At 34.6% G+C, this 20,067-nt stretch overlaps 2 protein-coding genes across 7 annotated transcripts in view; one reads left to right on the top strand and one right to left on the bottom strand.

Annotated features, from left to right (window-relative positions):
• Window positions 1-17,180, top strand: part of ITGB3BP (integrin subunit beta 3 binding protein) — a 68,241-nt gene extending 51,061 nt beyond the window's left edge. For 2 of the 4 annotated variants that reach the window (XM_032494470.1, XM_032494473.1), the window contains 5 exons: window positions 2,036-2,114; window positions 2,520-2,613; window positions 2,939-2,998; window positions 9,188-9,238; window positions 14,313-17,180. In XM_032494470.1, coding sequence (XP_032350361.1) covers window positions 2,036-2,114; window positions 2,520-2,613; window positions 2,939-2,998; window positions 9,188-9,237 — 283 coding nt within the window. In that variant the 3' untranslated portion in view covers window position 9,238; window positions 14,313-17,180. The remainder of the gene's footprint in view (window positions 1-2,035; window positions 2,115-2,519; window positions 2,614-2,938; window positions 2,999-9,187; window positions 9,239-14,312) is intronic. The other 2 variants (XM_032494472.1, XM_032494471.1) reach the window with 2 other exon arrangements.
• Window positions 14,022-20,067, bottom strand: part of ALG6 (ALG6 alpha-1,3-glucosyltransferase) — a 53,438-nt gene continuing 47,392 nt past the window's right edge. For 2 of the 3 annotated variants that reach the window (XM_032494465.1, XM_032494466.1), the window contains exon 16: window positions 17,230-18,393. In XM_032494465.1, coding sequence (XP_032350356.1) covers window positions 18,196-18,393 — 198 coding nt within the window. In that variant the 3' untranslated portion in view covers window positions 17,230-18,195. Of the gene's footprint in view, window positions 14,156-17,229; window positions 18,394-20,067 lie in introns of those variants that run through there. The other variant, XM_032494467.1, reaches the window with a different exon arrangement.

Here is a 20,067-nt window from a genome sequence, read left to right as displayed (position 1 = left end):
TTGGTTCTGCAGTGGAGGCAAGTTTCCCTGCAAAAGCAGTTTAGGCATGTGAAGGATATCTTGATACCCAGAGAACTTATACTCAGTCCCTAAACTCCAAGGTTGTCAGACAGTTTGCTTAGCCTGCTGGGTAACTATCTTAACTTGGGAGAGAGATTTACTATCAGGTCTGTTGGGGTTGCTACATTGCACAACTCTTGGGGGCGCCATTCACACCTTACTCTGATCAGAGCTGTTTGGAATGATTCAAGATGGTAACTGTGCAGGACCCAACCCTTTCCACACAATTCCCTGAGGGTAGTCAGTTCCTTAAGGTATGGTAAGACAACGTGGAGAGGCTCTGCCTGTCCTCCCAGGAAAGGGCCGCAAGGTAAAGAGCTCCTCGGATTCCTCCTCATAGCAAACTAGCTTCATTGTGTCAGCTTTGCACTCATGAGGCACTTAGTTGGCTTAGGTATAATGTAGAAGGTGGAGGTTCAAAGTCCTGTTTAGGAGTCACTTAAGTCTTCTTGCTCCTTAAGGCTTTGGGAGCTCAATTAGAGGAGCTGAAATCCCTTTATGATACTCTCTCTCAAACTGAGGTTCCGGTGGTAAGCAACTGGGGGCTCAGACAGATAGATGACTTCTAATTGAAAATGCATAATAATAAAGGAAACATTTTTTTAAAAATCACCTGTAATCCACTATCCTCACATAAATTTTAGCTTTTGCATAATGGTTTCTCTCCGCTCCTTGCTTGCATGCTTAGATATATAATTATATATCTTATTATTATATATCTTAATTATATTAAGACTGTGTTAAAGCATACTGTAACATATTCATTGTGTATAAACATTTAATGTCACATTTATCATATTTTTAATAACACAAATGTTAATGGGTAACACTGATATAATTTTGAAAAGCATTTAAATAGAATTTCTAGTTTCTCTCATAAAATCGATAGTATAGATTTGTGTTCTTCGAAACAGTAGTCACTAGCCAGCCACACAAGGCTAATGAGCATTTGAAATGTGACTAGTCTGAAATGAGATATGCTACGAGTGTAAAGTATACACTGAATTTTGAAAAAAAAAGTATAAAATATTTCATGAATAATTTTTATATTGATTACAAGTGGAAATGGTAATACTTTGGATATATTGGGTTAAATAAAATATATCATTAAAATTAAATAAGTTCATCTGTTTCTTTTTACTTTTAATATGGCTACTATAAAAATTTTAATTACATGTGTGGCTTGCATTATACTTCTATTAGACTGCCCTGGTATAGATTGTCATATACAGCTATGAGATCTTAAAATTGGAAAAGAGACTAAAATTACAGCCATAAGGAAATGGTTAAATAACCTTTGGTATGTTTATTAAGTACAATATTGTACAGCCTTTAAAATTACAGACACATGAATGTGGTCAAATATATATGTGTGTGTGTGTGTGTGTGTGTGTGTGTGTGTGTGTGTGTGTGTGTATAATGTTATATTAAGGAAAGAAAGTGTGATACAAAGTTATAGAAATCTTTTTAAAACCTAAGTGAATTTTTCCAGAATGTTAACATGCTAACTAGAGATATATTTATGAGGTAGAATTGTAAAGTGAAGTTTTCTTTGTTTTCAAATTTAAAAGAGTGTGTCTTTTTCACATTGAAATATATTAAAGCTATAAAATTTATTTTTTCATTAAAAAAATCACTGGGTAACATTGATTCAGAGACTTAGAGTTAGGTAAATAAGGAGATGGCAGTGTATTAGTTTTCTGAAAGTAGTGTGGGGAAGAAAGGACAAGCCAACTGCATCTTCTCTCCTGCTGCCCAGTTGGGATGAGAAAGTGAAACTCCAAAGGACAGGTTGTTTGGTAAAATATATTGTTTGTATAGGAATGAAATCATGAAGGAGGAGTATTTACATCTTGTACCACTTTTAAAAATGTAAAGAAAACCTGAATCTAAGATGCTTTTAGAAGAATTATAGCTTTGAAAATGACTTGATATGTTTAAGTGCTTGATCTTGCTTAATATTTTTTCTTCACAGATTCATGGTGTTGCTATCTAAAGTTGAGAAATCATCAGAAGAAATCATAGAAGTAATGCAAAATTTAAGTAGTATACAGGTTTGCTTTTTTTGGCATACAATTTTTCATATTTCTATTACCCCATTTGAAAAAGAGTAGGAGAGAAGCCACGAAAATCTAATCCTGGAAAGAGTTTGCAGAGGATATGTTCAGTTTACTTTTCATGGGAATTTTTCTTATATGAACATTAATTAAACATAATATTTTAGTAATATATGGCTTTTTCACATTTAAAAGTACATTTATTAGTTATGTTTAGTCTTTTTAGTTAATAAATTTTCTATTTGACTATTTTCAAGTTTACGATAGTTAACCTAGAAAAAGTTAAATTTTATTACCACAGAGTTTGTTTTTCAGATGCAGGAAGCAGTGTACCTTACTTTCACTAGACTTCTCAGTAATATTTGTAGAGAACTTAACTCATTTAAGATGATTTTCTTTTAGGCTTTGGAGGGCAGTAGAGAACTGGAAAATCTCATTGGTATCTCCCGTGCATCATGTGTCTTGAAAAGAGAAATGCAGAAAACAAAAGAACTAAGTAAGAGAAGTTTATGAGTTTTTAATGGTGTCTCTCCATTGCTTGTTTGCAGACTTAGAACAGGAAGCCACTTACCTTTTGCAAGGATATGTTATTTCAGGGAATCTTCTTGAATGTGAAGGGAAAGAATGTACCTTGCAAACTGGTGTTAGGCTTTTGTTTATGTAGTTCTCATTCTTTAAAAAAGATATAAAGTATAGCACTTTGTACTTGGTACTTATATGTTTTACTTCAGATTATTATTTCTTATGAAGTTGTTTCTTCTAAAATGAGAAATTACTCAGATTCCATATTAATTTTTAACATGAGGTTTCTTTTTCTTTAGTGACAAAAGTAACAAAACAAAAACTATTTGAAAAGAAGAGTTCAGGACTTCCCAAGGAAGGTAGAGTTGTGTTTTAATTTATTATATAATTTTACATTTACACCAATCACCATGAGCTCTTTTTTAGTGTGTTCTTTTAAAAGATCATGAATCTCATTTGAAAAACATTGTATTGCATTTGGCAGAAGATCATGTCAGATAAGACCAACTTTGCTGACAATTGAACTTTTGAGATAAATTTTTCAATTTAAGATTTAAATTTTTTCTTTTTATTAAAAATTCTTTTTGAGAATACAGACACACGGGCAACAATGTGTTAATATATGGCAGTTTTTAATGGTAAATTAGGATACGCAAAGCATAAAAAAGTTGCTTTGTAACCAGTGTTGTGAAAACTTTCAGACTATTAATGACATTTGTCAACTCATGCCTCTGAGCATTTCACACTATGAGAAACTAAGCATATTTTAAGTTCCCATAACACATGCACATTCACACCTCAGTAAGCAAAATAAATAGTCATAGACTGTAAAATATTAAAACCTTTAAGCCAGTTTAAGAGAAATCATTTTAATATTACTGACATGAATGCTATTTAGTAATCTCTGTAAGCAGAGGCAGGCCTTGAAGTGGATAGCCATGTTTTACCCTACCATTTTTAAGTACCACAAGTACCATTTGTTGAGGACCAATAATTACTATGTTCCCAACACTGTGATCAATAGATCTTTACAACAGCCCTGCAAGATAGCTATAACTGTCATTATATATAAGGAACAAAGACACGAAAAATGTTGAGTAACTTGCCCAAATATACTATTACTTGAGTGTCATAGCAGGGATTCCAACTAAAGCCCAGTCTGACCTCCAAAAGTATGTATGGTTTTTGCACTATTCCATATCATCTCCTCCTAAAACAAATGAAATCATTCAGTCATCCCAGCTTTCCGATTCAAACAGGAAGCATAACTGAAACTGGTTCAACCAATCTAGTATGTTAGTCTGTGTTTAGGATCTTTAACAAAGCCGTGATGGGTTTGCAGTGGAAGCTGAGATTCCTTGCTGGTCTGTTCCAAAGGCCAGCTGGGTCACGGCAGGGCCGCGGCTGTGGCAAAACTCTTCCAAAGTTCATGTGGGCAAGGAGCTGAGCAGGCTTCCTGAGCCGTTCAGTTGAGCAGCTAACTTCCATTGGGAGCCAAAGAATTTTAAGAGTATGAAGGCAGCCCTTTCCTTGAAAAGGCTTAAGATCTCTTCTTGCCAATGCTGTGTAACTTGATTTCAGTGTGTAACTGGTTTTCAGTAGTTTTAATCTCTCCTAACTTGACAGATTTTAGAGAATAACAATGGGAAATTAGAATATTTCTTACTTCCCAACTAGGGGAAATCTTTCTTCTGTATATTCTATGGCAATGGTGTAATTTTTTTTTAATCTGTAATTTCCTAGAACTAATTAGAACTAGGCTTTACATTAGGCTTTTGCCAACAGTTTTGAGAAATGAGGAAGGGAAACTGTAGAACAAACAGGTGAACTGTCACTGCTAGAAATTAATGGGAAAAAAATTCCCAAAAGTATTATTTTCTTCCCTAAACATTTATTAAGACATTAAAGTTATTTCCATGTGTTAAAACAGTCATCTCCTTTCACTTATCCAGTATATACTGATCTTTTGTGTGTTAATTCATGATCAGCCTTAAAACTATTTTCTAGTATTTTAGACATTAAAACTGACTTGCCCATTACCAGGTTTTTCCCTAAGAACTGAGTGTTTGTTCATGCATAGAGGAAATTGTATCACTAAATCATGTTTTAAAGTTTCTAATAAGCATTGATCATGTGTTGTGGTTTAAATGAAGACTGAGTTAAGATATATTAAATATATAATATCTATGTAATATAAATTATATATTAACATATATTATATACATGAGACTATATAAGTCATTTTCCATTTCTGTTTCTTGGCAAGAACTACATTAGCTCTTTATATTTACTGGGATATTCAAATCTTCATTAGTTTTTCAACTTAATTTTTAAACCAATATTGCCTGAAAATAGATCAAAGCATTTTTTAAGTAATTTGACTTTGAGCTAAATATTTTTACTGAATGCTTTTCCCTGTTTTTTGTCTGGGTTCTAATACGTGCATTTTTTAATTTTGGAGGGATTTTTTTTTCAGTTAAAGATGATGCACACCAACACATGCACATTATATGTAAAGTTCTTTGCTATGTTAACTTTCACCCCCTTCTATTTATACGTTCATTTTAAGAGGGGTTAGTTTTTTTGACAGTTCAAACTAATTTGCCTTATTTTTACTTACTTGGGGGTCTAGCCTTCAGCTTTTTGTAGAAATTTCTACTTTTTTCTTTTACTATATACTATTACCCAGAATTGTTTAAATTTCAAAATGTTTTGAGACTCTTCATAAAGTTAAAAATTATATAATATAAATATCAGCCCTATAATATGTTTTGGATTTGTTTTATTCATAGGTAATTATAAAAATGAGAATAAACAAATTCCTTGTTTCACTATCAAAAGAATGTCCTTCAGATATTTTTCTCTTCAGAGTCTTAGAAAATTTTCCTAGAATAGTTAAAATAGATAATACCAAAAGAATTTCAGCATTTATCCTGTCATTGCCCCTTTGAATTGGTCCTTTAGTTCTGTTTATTTTTTCGTATCAGTGCTAGTTTGTTTAGCATCAGTTGCAGTCTTTATCACAGGCAGAGGAGTATAATTGTAAAGATAACTCTAGTGTTTTAAATAAATAGATGTCTGACACATATTCTTAAGGCTTTATATAATCTACTCAAGGGAAATTTAAAACATACACAATAACATGAAAAGATACCCTGAGATTTTCATAGTTTTCAGAACTGGACCTTGCAAATCAGGCAATGCCTTGGTAGAGAGTATGAATAAAAGAGGATCTCCTCTGCTAAATACAAATTTTTTAAACAAAGGCTTCTTTCTTTTTTCAGTTACTTGGGAAGTAAGCCTAACTTCACTTTCCTTAATAATATTGGCTTTATGACTGTTAGAAAAATAATGAAATGAAAGTTTCTTTTTCCTACTATAGTTAGATATGAATTTCCAAAATTATTTTTAATTTGTTATGCTGAAGATTTAAAGCATATGACCATTTCAGTGGTTTGATACAAATGGAATGTCACACTACCATCACATGGGAAGGCATGAAATTTATTTACTTTACATAATCAACCTCTACATAACACAACTTGATACAAATATTCCTAAGTCAATAGATGGCATTATGCTGTATTTAGTATTTTCATATTTTTCTAGAGATATTAGAAAATACCATCATTGTTTGCCTATGACTGGTACTTCCAGTAAACAAAATGTTTTTGAAAAGAATGTAAGCAAATTGTAGAGCAATTGCCAAGATATGAAATCCAGACACTTAGATATGAAATTTAGACACTTAGCTTCAGTCCAAAACATATTTTATCTGTTTTGAGAATAATTGTGTAGGTTGAAGTATGCATATTTTAAACGAAATGTAACCATCTGAACTTTACATTGTTCAAAAAAGTTGATTGTTTCAGCTGTTTATAATACAAAATATTTTAGAATTTCTAGCAATGGCCTTAAAAAGAAAAAGCACAAACTATAATGTTCTGGTTTTCTTTAGCTAACTTAATGTCTTCTTACATTGTAAAATTCATCTTGGTTATAGGATTTTAAAGTTTTCAAATTCTTGGACCACAGGCCAAATTTTAAACTCCTTCTGTTCTAAGATTATAAAATATTTTGATACTGCCTTTTCATTCTAACCACCCACTGAAGTATTTTTTAACTTAAAAATATGTTGTTCTTTCCCCCACTCAGTCTTGAAAAAGTATTCATCATATCAGCTAAATAATTTTACTCCTAGAAAACAACTACCCTTTCCTTTTTTTCTATTATATCTTAACATTAAGTGATATCTTTTTTCAGACAAATGCTCCAGTTTCAAGTCACTGAGGTTTGAAGTTTAGACATGATAAATTTTAGGAGAAACAACAAAAATCCCCATATGCTTTAACATTCTCAGTTTATCCAGAGATAAAAAATAGAGATACTAGTTTTGGTGACACAAATATACATTAAGGTACAACTGTAAGTCCTCAGCTCTTTATAAGGATTCAGCTGTCACATATACTGTACGTAGGTCATACCGTTCCTGTTAATAATGTTAATGCTTGTTTTACACTATTCATCACTGTTTGGGGGCTGCATTTCAACTGCTTACTTAGTATCTGTCTAGGATTTAAAGGAAAACAAACTGGTTTATTAGTTTTCAAAGCCTTTTAAATAATTTCTTCCATGATTTAAATTTTTTATACTTTACTAGAAGTATGATGCTTTTATCTTCTAAATAATAAGTTAAAAAAATTTAACCATAGATTTGAACTCATTTAATAGCAATTATGTGTTTAAGAGGTGTAAATAACTTGCTATCAGACATTACAAATATCCAGGTGCTCTGTATGTGCTGATGACAACAAAATTGAAACGAAAGACTGTAATAATTCTGACTGGTTTTCTCTGCAGAAGATATTGATTATTTGTGTGTGGTGAGAGATTTGGAAAATTCAATTAAAGGAGTTGTGCAAAGGTTTCATAAATTTTCCTTCTACAGCGTGTACACAGACATTGTTGCGTATTAAATCAATGCAGCACTTCACAATATATTTTCTTTGAAACATAAAAATAAATAACATTTAAACAGTTCTGCTTACTACAGAAACAAATTTTATTTTCTGTGAAGCATTTAGTCATGTGCTATCACTGACTCATACACATTTGCCAGCTGTAACAAATTTTATAGACATTTTCTCCAGAGACATATCTCACATACTATGAATTTTTAAATGAGCAAATGGTGAAGAAGGGATGTCAGCAATATAAAAATTGATCAGTTAAAAGATAAAAGCATAAGTAAAGAGATTTGTATGGTAGTCTTAATAGGTTTTATTAAATAAAAATACTATAAAAAGACAGTAATGAACAGACTGAAGACTAACTGTTCCTGAGGTGGAGAAAAATTATTCTGGCACATTTAGTAGAAATTGATTTTATGTCACCTGACAGGTGAACATTTTTTTTTCCATTTTTAACTCTTAGAGTAGTCAGAAAAGCTTCTCACAAAAGTGTTAGATAAATTCTCTAAGTGATTTTCGTTATTTTAAACACATCTATATAATAATAAAGCAGATGTTTATAGTGTTATATAACTAATTACATAGTTAAAAGCAGGACTTGGACAATCAGCAAATATTAGGTGATTTTTTTTCCCTCCAGCTCAGACCTCACATAGGAGATAAGTAGTCATTTAGTCATTTTAATTCACACTGTTCACACCGTATGCTTCAGTCCTCTGGAATCTCTCTTTTTCAGGACTCCAGGCCTCTCTACTGTTTCTCTCTCTACCTGGATTGCACTTTCTTGCTTCTCTGTGTAGCAAAACTGCTCATTCTTTAAGGTCAGCCTTTAATGTCACATCCTCTGAAACTCTCCCCAGCTCGCCTAGGTAAAAAGCTAAATTGCATCTTCCTAGTCTTCTACAACACTTGTCTGAATGTTTATAAATGTGTGGTGTTGTAGTGTTGCAGTTATTGTAATTGTCTGCTTACAAGGCTCTTGCTGGGCTTCTCCTTAGCAAACCAACAAACAGAAGTCTTACAGAGACACAGTAGCCCCAGAGCCTAGCACAGAACCTGGATAAGAGGTCCACGGTGCATGTTCAGTGAATGAATAAAAACAAATGGCCACTCTAAGAATTTTTTAAGTGAATTATCCAGATATTTTCAAATACAGATAAATTTGCTGTTTCCTTTACATGTCTCATTCATTTAATGTTGAATGCCTACTAGGAGCCAGGCACTGTTCTAGCTCTGGGGATACCCTAAGAAACAAGACAAACCAAGTCCTGCCCTTAGGATTATAGAATCCGGCACAAAAGACAAGTAGTTATAATAAAGCATAAGCTCACATTATAATAATAAGTTTCCTGGCAGTTTTCATCCTAAGTTTTTAAAGGTACATTCTGAAACAGAATCAGGCAAATCTGTAGGATGCTGAAACAAATTTACAGCCCCAGAGCTGTTATTTATAATGTAAAATAAAACTTTATGTTGAGGTTCTTTATTTTAATTTCATTTTGATTCGTCATTTATTCTGCATCATATACTGTGACAATTTTAAGCTGTTTTCTAAAAAAATTTTTTTCTTTCATATAGAACTGTGTCATCTTGACAGCTATGAATTCCTTAAGACCATTTTAAACTGAGGTATTGTTTCACCTTTATAATTAAGTTTAGCTTTGTTACATCTGTTTTTTTTAGGTGGAAATATTTTAATTATATTATCAAATGTAATGTTGTCTGTCTATAAAGAAAATAGGGACATGAGCTTTAGTTGAAATTATATTTAATCTATCCTTATAATTAATAGGAGGGTAATCTGACAAGATCGGTGGTTAGAGGCTGATTGAAAAAGAACAATGTTGAGCCTAGCAGGCTAGTTTTCTAAGAGGGCATGTTTTTAGTGAGTATAAGGAGGGCCCTTTATTGTGTACCTTTAGTGAAAACAGCTAACTAGATACTGATGGGATAGAGTTTCTGTAGAGCATGTCTGACTGAACAAGTCTATTTGGAAATGTGCTGAATTGATTAAGTAAATAATTACATATTAATTAGTTGTACCTTTCCTTCAAAATAGTTCCTGTGGAATCAGCAATAAAAATAAAAATGATACATTGATAAATAGCTTACTTACTATAACATCTTAGCTAGAAGCATTATGAGTCATAGTGTAATATTAGTGTATAGTGTACCTGTAACTGAAGGTTCACATTAAGAACTAGCATTATCCCAGCCTTGGTGGCATCAATATTAAGATTTTTAGAAGCTAACTAGATGTTACCTGCTATCTCTTTGAAAAATTTAATGCAAAATGAAAGAATTCTATTCTATAATGAAAATACCTTTCTTTGTAAATGGTTATCTCAAGGGATTAGTATCTTCTGAACAAACTAGCTGTTTTTAAAATATTTAAAAATCATCTTCCACAGAAAATTGTGTCACTTTAAAAATATTCATTCTGTAGTATACAACAAATAATGGCTTATAATAAGAGCTACCTTTTATCGAGCACTTTCAATGTCCCAGGCACTGTTGTAAGCACTTTATACATATCCCATTTAACCTTCACAACTATTTATATGAAGTAGACAGTTGTTATCTTTGTTTTATAGATAAGGAAACTGAGGCACAAAGAGGTTAAGTACCTTGTCCCAGAATCACCTATGAGACAGAGCCAGGGTACTAACCTGAGTAGTCTGTAATCATCAATGAATGTCGGGTCTCATGACTGAGCAAGGGTTTTAGATCCTATGAAGTAGTAAGCATATAAAATAGATACACAAATACACATAGTCATTCATTATAGGGTTAAGTGTTTTATAGCATTTCTGACCCATGGAAATCCAACAGAGAACTTTTAGATGGTGATCCTAAATACATAGTTATTCACATTTGGCAAATGAACAAACACATTTAGTATGTGACAGTCTCATTAATGAACTTTTGGGAAATTTAAGAGTACTGAGAATAGCTTTGTGCTCATGGATTCTAGTAAAGATCATCACACGTTAGGGGTGTTCTTCTGAGTCTTTAATTTGAGTAGTACTTTCAGAAAACTTGAAAGAATTAAGGTTGATTTACTAGCCAACTTTCCTTTTAGTGGGAAGCAACAGAGAAAAACAACAGTGAAATGAACTTGACTTTACCTTTGAGGCATTTCCCAGGGTTCTTTTGATTGTATTTTCTTCTCACTTTGGGTGCTTTTTTGGTGAGCTCCTCAACGCCTTGACTTTTTTTTTAAGTTCTCACCTTAGTGTATATGGTTTCCAAATCTGTTTGTGACTCTCCTTCTGAGCTGTAAACTCATAATCTCAGCTCCCGTACATCGCTCCCCCCACCTCCACCCAGTTGTTTCTCCTTGTACCTTTCTAGGGATTACATTCATCCAGTGATAAGGCTCAGCACCTTAAAATTCTGTCTCTTTTTGTCTCTACAACCAAACTGCCACGAAGTCCTATCACCTCCCAAAACGTTTATTTCTTCCCATGCCCACTGCACTGGTTCATTCCTTCATTACCTCTCATCCAGATTATCTGCATCCTCATTGTAACCTGTCTGCTCTTTGGTCTCATTCCCCTTTGAGCCTGTCCTGCTGGACAAATTATGCTTTAGACGGTATCACTCCACCATATTCATAGTAAAATCCAAATTTATACCAGATTCAGAACTCTCCTTGGTCTGACCATAGCTCACCTTTCCAATTTGTCCTTGTACCTTAGTCACTCCAGATTACTTGCCATTCATTCTTAGACATATTCTTCAGAAAGTACCTTCTCATTTCCTTACCTTTGCTCTTGTCTCCTCTGCTTGGCATACCTTTTCCCCATCATCAGAATTTTACCCATCTTTCAAAACTGCTCGTAACTCACCTTACACTAGGTTTCGTCACATCCCTCTCTTGCATGCTGTTCTTTTATGCATTTGTCACAGCTGCCCCATGATATGACTGAGGGAAGATATTAAACTCCCTAATCTTGTCCTGTGCCCCAAAAACCTCTGACAGTCACAGTACTCCTAATACCACCATGGCCAAATTTTGTCTGCACATCAACTCCTGCCCTCCCTCACACTTCAGTGATTATTCCTCCCAACGTATATTGTTCAGTGGGGGTAAGCACCCCATATAAATTCACTCCCAGAGCCTTTAAAAAGTGAAGCTTTTAAAAACAATATTAGAATAAGGGAGACTGTGAATAAGGGATATGGCAACTGATAGGCCACAGACAGTATGAAGACCAGCAAAAGGGGTGGAGAAGGCATGATTTGGGCTAATGTTAACAGACGATACTGTAGAGGATACTGAGATACATTATCTAGAAACAGTATGGACAGATCACTTGGTTAACAAGTGTGAGGCTTAGTATAAACAAAACGCTTTGCATAATGCCCACCTAGTATTCAAGCTAAGGATATAAGATTTATATACATGAAACAATAATATAAGGTAAGCTGTGATAAGTGATACAAGTTCAGACCCTTCTTTCCAGGAGTCTGGCCAATAGCAAGTAGAAAAAAAAGATTATGAGTCTAATAAGGATCAAAGTATCAACTTGATTAGTGGAGGAATTAATAACCTCCAACATGGCAGGCTCTCTAGTAGAAGCGTGGGGTAACTAATGTGGGTTGTGTCTGAGGCAGAAGTAGACCCTCTCTCCTATGCTGAGTCTAAATCCTGAACCCTGTGTACTCTCCTGAACTTGAGGAGAAAGTTGGATCTTTGAAATAGACCCACGTCCATGTGCCTCTGTAACAGTAAAGACCACAGACCTGTCTGGTTGCTGATGAGACAGACAGAACGTGCTGGTCTCCTTACAGCATGAAATTAGGAAGCACAAAGGCCCACTGGACTTGAGAGTAGACAGTGAAAGGGAAACTAAACAGTGGGGAAGAGTGTTGTGTAAGAATAGTGACAGAACATGACTAGTGAAGTGTGGACTGCTGTTCTGGACCTCAGTCAAATTTGTCAGTCTTCCATGGGCTACAGACAGCAGAAGAGTTGACAGAAGCTTCTTTCTCTTCAGAGTGAAGGGCTAAACATTCTGCTGTAACTACAAGTGAAGAATAAGCAGTAGTATAGGATACACAGCGTAGACCACCTCAGGACGGCGTGGTTCGGGGATTATTTAAGGGTTCATGATTTTAAAATCACTTCTAGTTATTCCGCTCTACATTATCTCTCACAGAGCGCCATCCAGACCCTAGTAATGGAAACTTTGTACTTTACCAGGAAGCTGGAACTTGAAAAGTGGGTAATTTTGATGGCTGTGTAAACATACTAGACAGAAAGAACAACATGAACAAAGGAGGCAGAGAAGCACAGTGACTGAACAGCAGATTCCAGCCATGTCATTGACCGTTACGGTCTCCAGGCTAATAAGTTCAGACTTTACTCATTAGGAAGAAATGGACCAGGGAAGATTATTAGGGAAGTAACAATCCAAAATAAGTTTTAGAAAGAATATAATTGCTATGTGAAAGATGACTCCTGTCAAAATACTACTCATGAACTGTATCACTGTATCTAAATTTCTTTTCATTTGTGTTCTGAGATATTCATTTCCAGAGCCAGTATGGCCATGTAGAGACAAGACATGCTGCTGCCCCCTACTCTGGTGCTGGGATACACATCACACTGAGCAAAGCATTTATTTTTGCTGGAGCCTGAGTTTGGCCTCAGAATCTTTCTCAGCACAGCGGTCCTGGCAGCCTTGATCAACTGATGACACTTCTGTGCAGGCCCTGGCCTTGTAACAGAGCACAAGATGTGCACTAGGTGTCCAGCACCAGCTCTGCTGCCCACTTGGGCTGTGTGGCCTTAAACACAGCACTCGGTTCCCCAGAACCTTAACTATAAAATACTTAACCTTGATGATATTTACCTTGTGGATTGTATAAAATAATTGGCTTAATTAGTACCTCCCCATAGTAACTATTTAATAAGTGGAAGTCTTCTTTCCTCCATAGTATTATCATTAGTTCTGATAACTGTATCAACAATGCTTAAAATCTATAGGTAGTCAGACCAGACTCAAATGAGTTGGCAAAAATTGGTTGTCAAGTTGGCAACCTATCTTCTTGCAGGACAAGAATATATGTGGACTGTCACGAATAGGGAAATATAGGGGTGCACCATGTATTGCTTATTCATAGCTGCCAGCATAAGCAAAGAAAGGGATATTTCAGGAATTGAAGAGTCCACATGCCCTATGGGACTATATGCCATCAGTTGCCATTGGCTGCTTTTTTCAAAGGCTTCCTCTCACACAGGGTCCTAAGGGCAAGAACTTCTACCACCACTAGGAGTCCCCAGAGGGACATACTCTGAATAGGAATGTCAGTAAAGACTGTTTTTTTTGGGGGGCAGCTGTTGAAGGAAACACCTGCTGAAAGGCCCTTAAGCTTATAGACAAAAGGCATGTAAGATCTGGTGTTTTCAGTAGGTCATGTTGGAGTTTTAGAACTTTCCCAGAAGTATCTCAGGTCCATCTTCACAGAAAGTGAAGAGTGCTATGTCAGAGTAGTCATACTGACAATTACTTGTGAAGGTGAATCTTGCTTTGAAGACTGAAAAATAAGCAAATGAGAGATTATCAGTACCTAACTAGGCACCAAATTACATAATAAATTGGTGTTTAAATCATTTCTTAAGTCATGTATGAGATGCACGTTAATTTGGAAACTAATTCTTGATGACTTAATAATCATCTTTTATATCCTGCAGGCATTTAGAAGCAATGCACTCCCTACGAACGCCAACTTCTGTATCTGCCTGATCGTATTTAAAGGAACAGAAGAAATGTTTGTAATTAATCTGCCCAGTAAATACCAGATCATAGCACTAGGCAGGTGCATATCTAGATAAAATTTCTTGCAGCTAATTTAAACTTTCTACACACACCAGTAGATAATCTCAATGTAAATAATACATTTCTTCTTGACCCTTTCAAGTAAGCCAACATGTAGAAGAGGATCTTGACTTATATACTGTATCACGTGTACTTCTGTATACTTTTAGCATTTGTGGATAGATTTAATAAAGCATTTATGAAAATGGCATCTTTGGTAGAGCTGTATATTTTAAAACTCAGATTAAATCTAATGGTGAGTGGAATTAGGTACCAGTTTTCCCATTTAAAACCCCAGATGTATATTAGTCAGATTCTTTTAAAAACTTTAAAAATTTATCTAGAAGTTTATTGTGTAGCCATTATCTTAGGGATGAGTTTTTATTATATTCTAGTTAGTCCAATGCTTATAGAGAAAAAATATTTTCAAAGTTTAAAAACTTTAACATCTCCTTTTATAAAATATTGGAATACACTTTTCAGTATAGACATTTAAATATGAAGTTGTTTTTACTGAACTACACAGATTCTACTGACTTTAAAGAAAAGACCTATCTTATGGGGCAGTATGTGACCCCCTTCAAACTATGCTGAAGCACTGTTTTAAATTTATTTTCTATGAGGTTGTTTTGTATCATCATCTGTGCTGTCACAAAATAAAGGAGAAGAGGGAATCACAGAATGTGTTAAAACTTAGTGTGTTTTTTAAAATTTCTAGACTTTTCTTTAAATTTCTAGACTTTTCTTTGGCCATTTAGACAAGGAAAAAAATGCTGTTCCTTTGGTACTTGCCCTGACTCTTGACAAAATTTGTATAGAATATTACTGTCACTTAATTCACTGTATCATGAATATAAAAATACTATATGAAAATCTGAAAACAAAATTTAACAAATTAAGTTTGAAAGTAACTAATTTTCCATTTAGGGAAATTTCAGATTCACCTTTTAAAATGAAAATTATTTTTTAAAAGCTAATTGAAATGATACTAAACAGTAACCCAATTAATTAACCTAATTGCCCTCACTAATGATTTTATTGGTACTATTTAAATAAGATTTTTAAGAGGACCTGCTAAATATTAAGAATACTTTGTGATGCAGTCCTCATAATAGGACGTTACCTAATATACCAAAAAAGGATAATTCCTTTGTGTTCCAGCACTGAAAACTAACCTTAGAATGTAAGGCAAAACATATAAAAAAGCCTCCATTAGTCAGGAAATACAGGGTTAAGAAGTAGATTGGTTTCATACATAATCCAAGTTATTTAGGTATGTGCTTAATGCTATTAAGTCAGTTACTGTATATTTGACCTCTTGATATACTAAGCTTTTGCCTTTCAGAACAGCTGGGTCTGCTAAGAATCATTTCCCAGTTCTCTTCATTGTAGATCAGATGACTCTCGCTTTATCACCCTTGGAGGCCACATGAAGGACAAAGCAGAAAGATCCACACACAAAACTAATGTTTATATGGGGGGAGGGGGGAGACAGAAGGCAGTGGATACACTTGGCCCTGATCTTCCAATGAACATAACAGAGGAGAGACCAATTGAGACTTAAAACCATTGTGTTACCCCAACCATTATTTAGTTACATCCTATCCATCTCTTACTCTCCTTCTATTGAACAGAGAGGCTGCCCTGACTTTTGTAAATGTTTCAGTCACTTAGTTGTGGTTTATCATTTGGACAGAATGCTACATCGGGGATTTTTCTCCCCTCCCTAAGGCTTGAAGGGAAAATGACTTCTGTTGCTTCATATTTGATACATGAACATACACCCTATTCTTTTCATTTTAAGAAGCAAACCTAAGTTTATTGGCAACAGAGAAAACTGCATTTTTCAGAAACAGCTCTTCCCTCTAAAATGAACTTGAAAATAACTTAGAAGAGTTCATTTTTTGACAGATATATTTTAGTGAAGAAAGTGAGAATTCTTTAATATTTTTGTGTTAAGCTAAATATCTTTAAATTAAAATATCCCTGTAATCCTGAATTTAGCTAAGAGAAATGCTTTGGAATTGCCTATTTCTGTGATCTTAATTCATCACTAAACATTTTTGGTATTTTGGTACCTCATCCCTCAAAGTTCACAGTGGGCTCTTCTTAAACTGGTTTTCAATATATATGAGATACCTGACTTTAAGATAATTGCTACAAGTCTCTGTTAAAGCTACAGTGTAACTCAATATGATTAGATTAAATCATCTGGAAATGTATTTTTATTTAGAATTTATCTATAAGATACCTTGATTATGTGTGCATTCTATTTTACTGTTTATTTAATACTTTCATTTTCAAGTAATGATGTTTCTTTATTCCAACTATTTTAAAGGTTAGAACTTCCTCATCATTGATTTAAATCAACATCTTGTATTAAGTGCGAGTATGTGATTACAAAAAATAAAAAAAAGACTACACCAGCCAGCCAAGATGCTGACATCTGGGCACAGTGATTACAAATGGTGACCATGGACAGCGATGTTCCTGCTGATTCGGCAGCCATTCAAGGCTGCTTTTCAGTGCTGACCTGCCCTTTGAGTCTTTATGCACATTTGCTTTGAGAAAGAAATACTTCTTGATTTTTTTGCTCTGTCTAAACCCACTTCCTTTATCAGACTTAAAAACATATTCCTTGTTGCATCAGCCTGTGGCTTTCCATGTCTAAAACTAAATTTTCTTTATGTGTATATAGATGTTTGGCTTACATTATTTTAAAATAAACCACCACTTAGTTATTATGCTTTAATGGCTATCTTATTAAAGAAATATATTCATTAAAAACATAGGTTGATGGAAAAATGATTGTTTTATTTTTATTACAGAGACTAAAGACACATCTTTACATGAGAACATGGCTATAATAAATTATTTTTACTACAGTAAAGATGGGCTTCTTCTAACACAGAGTGATACAGTATTAACAGAGCTAAGTTAACATGAAGATGATATGGATCAATGCTTATGGCAGCCCTGAACCGTGTCCTAATTAAAAAACAGAAGGATGAACTCTTGTATAAGGCCATTTAACTTAAACGGAATGATCCTGAAAGTTTAGAACTAATGATCATGAGTAATTAAAAAGACTTCACTCAAACCACTTAGATTTAAATCCAGGAAAATTCATCATTTAATTGCATTCAAGTAAATCAGAGTTCTTGGAAATAAATAAGAACACAGTTTTAATCTCTCTGCCTTCTTAAAAAAAAATTCAAATTTGCACTTGCAGTAAGGCATGTTCAAACTTTAAGCATGTTTAAATTGCCTTCTCATTGTAAGTTAAAAGATTATCACAAGTTTAATCCCTGAGATATAATTTATAAAGAATGAAACATACATTATTTGCATTCTAAAATGTAAGGGAAACTAAACCTGAATACCAAAAACAGTGATTTCCTTCAAAAAGAAGAGCTAAATTCTCCTATTAAGCACATTGTATTTGCAGGTTTTTTTCAAGACAACAAGTTATAGAATATATTTCCTAAGTAAACACTGGTATTAAGGACATTTTTCTCTTATTTTCCCATGTGAATATTAATAAAACTACAATATGTCTTGGCCACTCAGTAGTTAGAAAATAAAAGCCTCCATTGCTTTGGTCCCCATATACATTTATTTTGTGTAGATGACAGTGACTTTTCACCACTTCCTTTCCTATAATTCCATGATTCTCAAGATGATCATTTCATTTATACACAACCAAAAAAGTTCACAAGACCTTGCAGCACTATGGACATTTCACATTGTGGGATATAGCTAGTTGATTTTCTTCGGATTTCTTCCATTTTTGGAATCCCACATGATGATAATGTTAAAGTACACCCAGAAGAACAGGAAGTTTAAGCAGGACACAAAACACACCAATACAGAAAATAGGTCCGGTAGTCTCTGAGGAGGATCCAGTGTGACAGTCATCAGTGTCAGAAGGACCATGGTGATTACTGAGAAAAGGAACTACAAAGAGGGATAAAAAGTGTCACTGCATAGTATGAAAGATAAAATTTAAATGCACTGGTAACGTTGATCTGTAGTTGTAAGTGAGCAGAATTAAAAGGGAGAGAGTTGGGGGTTCAGTCTCTTCTGATGGATCTCAACCTAGGCTGTATGAGTTATCTGGGATTTTTTAAAAACCTCAATTCTCAGACCACACCCCAGACCAGTTAAATCTGAGTTTCTATGATAGGCCTTAGCATTTTTTAAAGCCCTCCAAGTAATTCCCATATGTAGCAAAAGCCTATCTTACTTTTCTTCAGTGCCCGGGTGGTAAGAAAAGTATCTGGAACAGATAATATTTGCTAGCTGGGGTTAAATTCACAGCATGCTCCAGGCACTGAACCCTTATAGGATATAAAACTCTAAGATAATCTAAGAATTCATATGTGAAAAAGTTTTCTACAGCAAATGCAAAATTACATTTCATAGTCACAACGCTTTTAGTGAGCTAGTTCTGTATTAAAGCGTGGTGGGGCATGTGAAAAAAAAAATGTACTCTGGCCTCAAAGAGCTTCCAATTTACGGGAATGCATAATTAAATAAAAACACAAAGTCACATTTCATTAAATGCCAAAATGAGTAGTAGAAATAATTATTGCATTTATTGTAATTGCACAGCAGTTTTCTTCTCTAGACCAGTAAGTACACTGTACCACAGAACCTTCCGCAGTGATGGAAATGTTCTATATCTGTGCACTACAAGAGTAACTGCATGTGGCTACTGAACACTTGAAATGTCCCTGCTGTGACAGAGGAGCTGATTGGGGGGGGGGCAGGGGAGGTCATTAGGTCTATTTATTTATTATTAGTTTTTTTTTTAATGGAGGTGTTGGGGATTGAACCCACGACCACGTACATGCTAGACATGTGTTCTACCACTTGAGCTATACCTTCCCCCCAGGAGTTGAATTTTTAAGCTTAAATCCACAAATGTCTAATGTCTACCATGTTGAACAACATAGCTGTAACTGTGAGACAAAGACCAGCCAGACAAGGACACAGAAGCTGCTTAAGTAAATGTAGAAAGCAAGCAGTGAGAAACAGTAAGTGACTTTCCTGGAGGAAGTCGGACATAAACGGAGCCCTAAAAGATGCTTTAAGGGCTATATTATGACACAGCTGGTAAGACCTGGAAAGAGAGTAACACAGTGATCATTCTAGATGAAAGAGTGGGAAGGATGGAAGTCAAAAAGGCTTATAGACAGGTATAAACAGGTTTCAAGTATCCTCCAAAGGGGAAATACGAGTCAACCTTGGGAGGGGATGAAAATTTCTGAAGTGAAATCATCAAATTAAAAGTTTCAAGCTTAAATATGGCACTGATTGGAATGTCATGATACTATGATCCTGAATCAGTGTTAAAAGACATGCTAGAATTCTCTCATTTTAAACTCGAGCCGTTACCCCCATTTGTCTGCTCCTATTTACAACGAAGTTTCCTACGAGAATTGCCTGTAACTCGTGCTGTCCAATTCTCCCGTTCACTGGTGAGCCCACACCAAGCAGGCTTTCACCCCAGTCACTCCAGTAAAGCTCCCCTGGCCAGTGATCCGTAGTGACCTCTGCTGCACTAAATCCGATGGTCAATTTTTATTCTCTTATTTATCTCCCAGCAGCATTTTAAATAAGACATCA

Source organism: Camelus ferus, chromosome 13 (genome assembly GCF_009834535.1).
Source record: "Camelus ferus isolate YT-003-E chromosome 13, BCGSAC_Cfer_1.0, whole genome shotgun sequence".
NCBI lineage: Eukaryota > Metazoa > Chordata > Mammalia > Artiodactyla > Camelidae > Camelus > Camelus ferus.
This window is presented reverse-complemented; position numbering and strand designations above follow the sequence as displayed.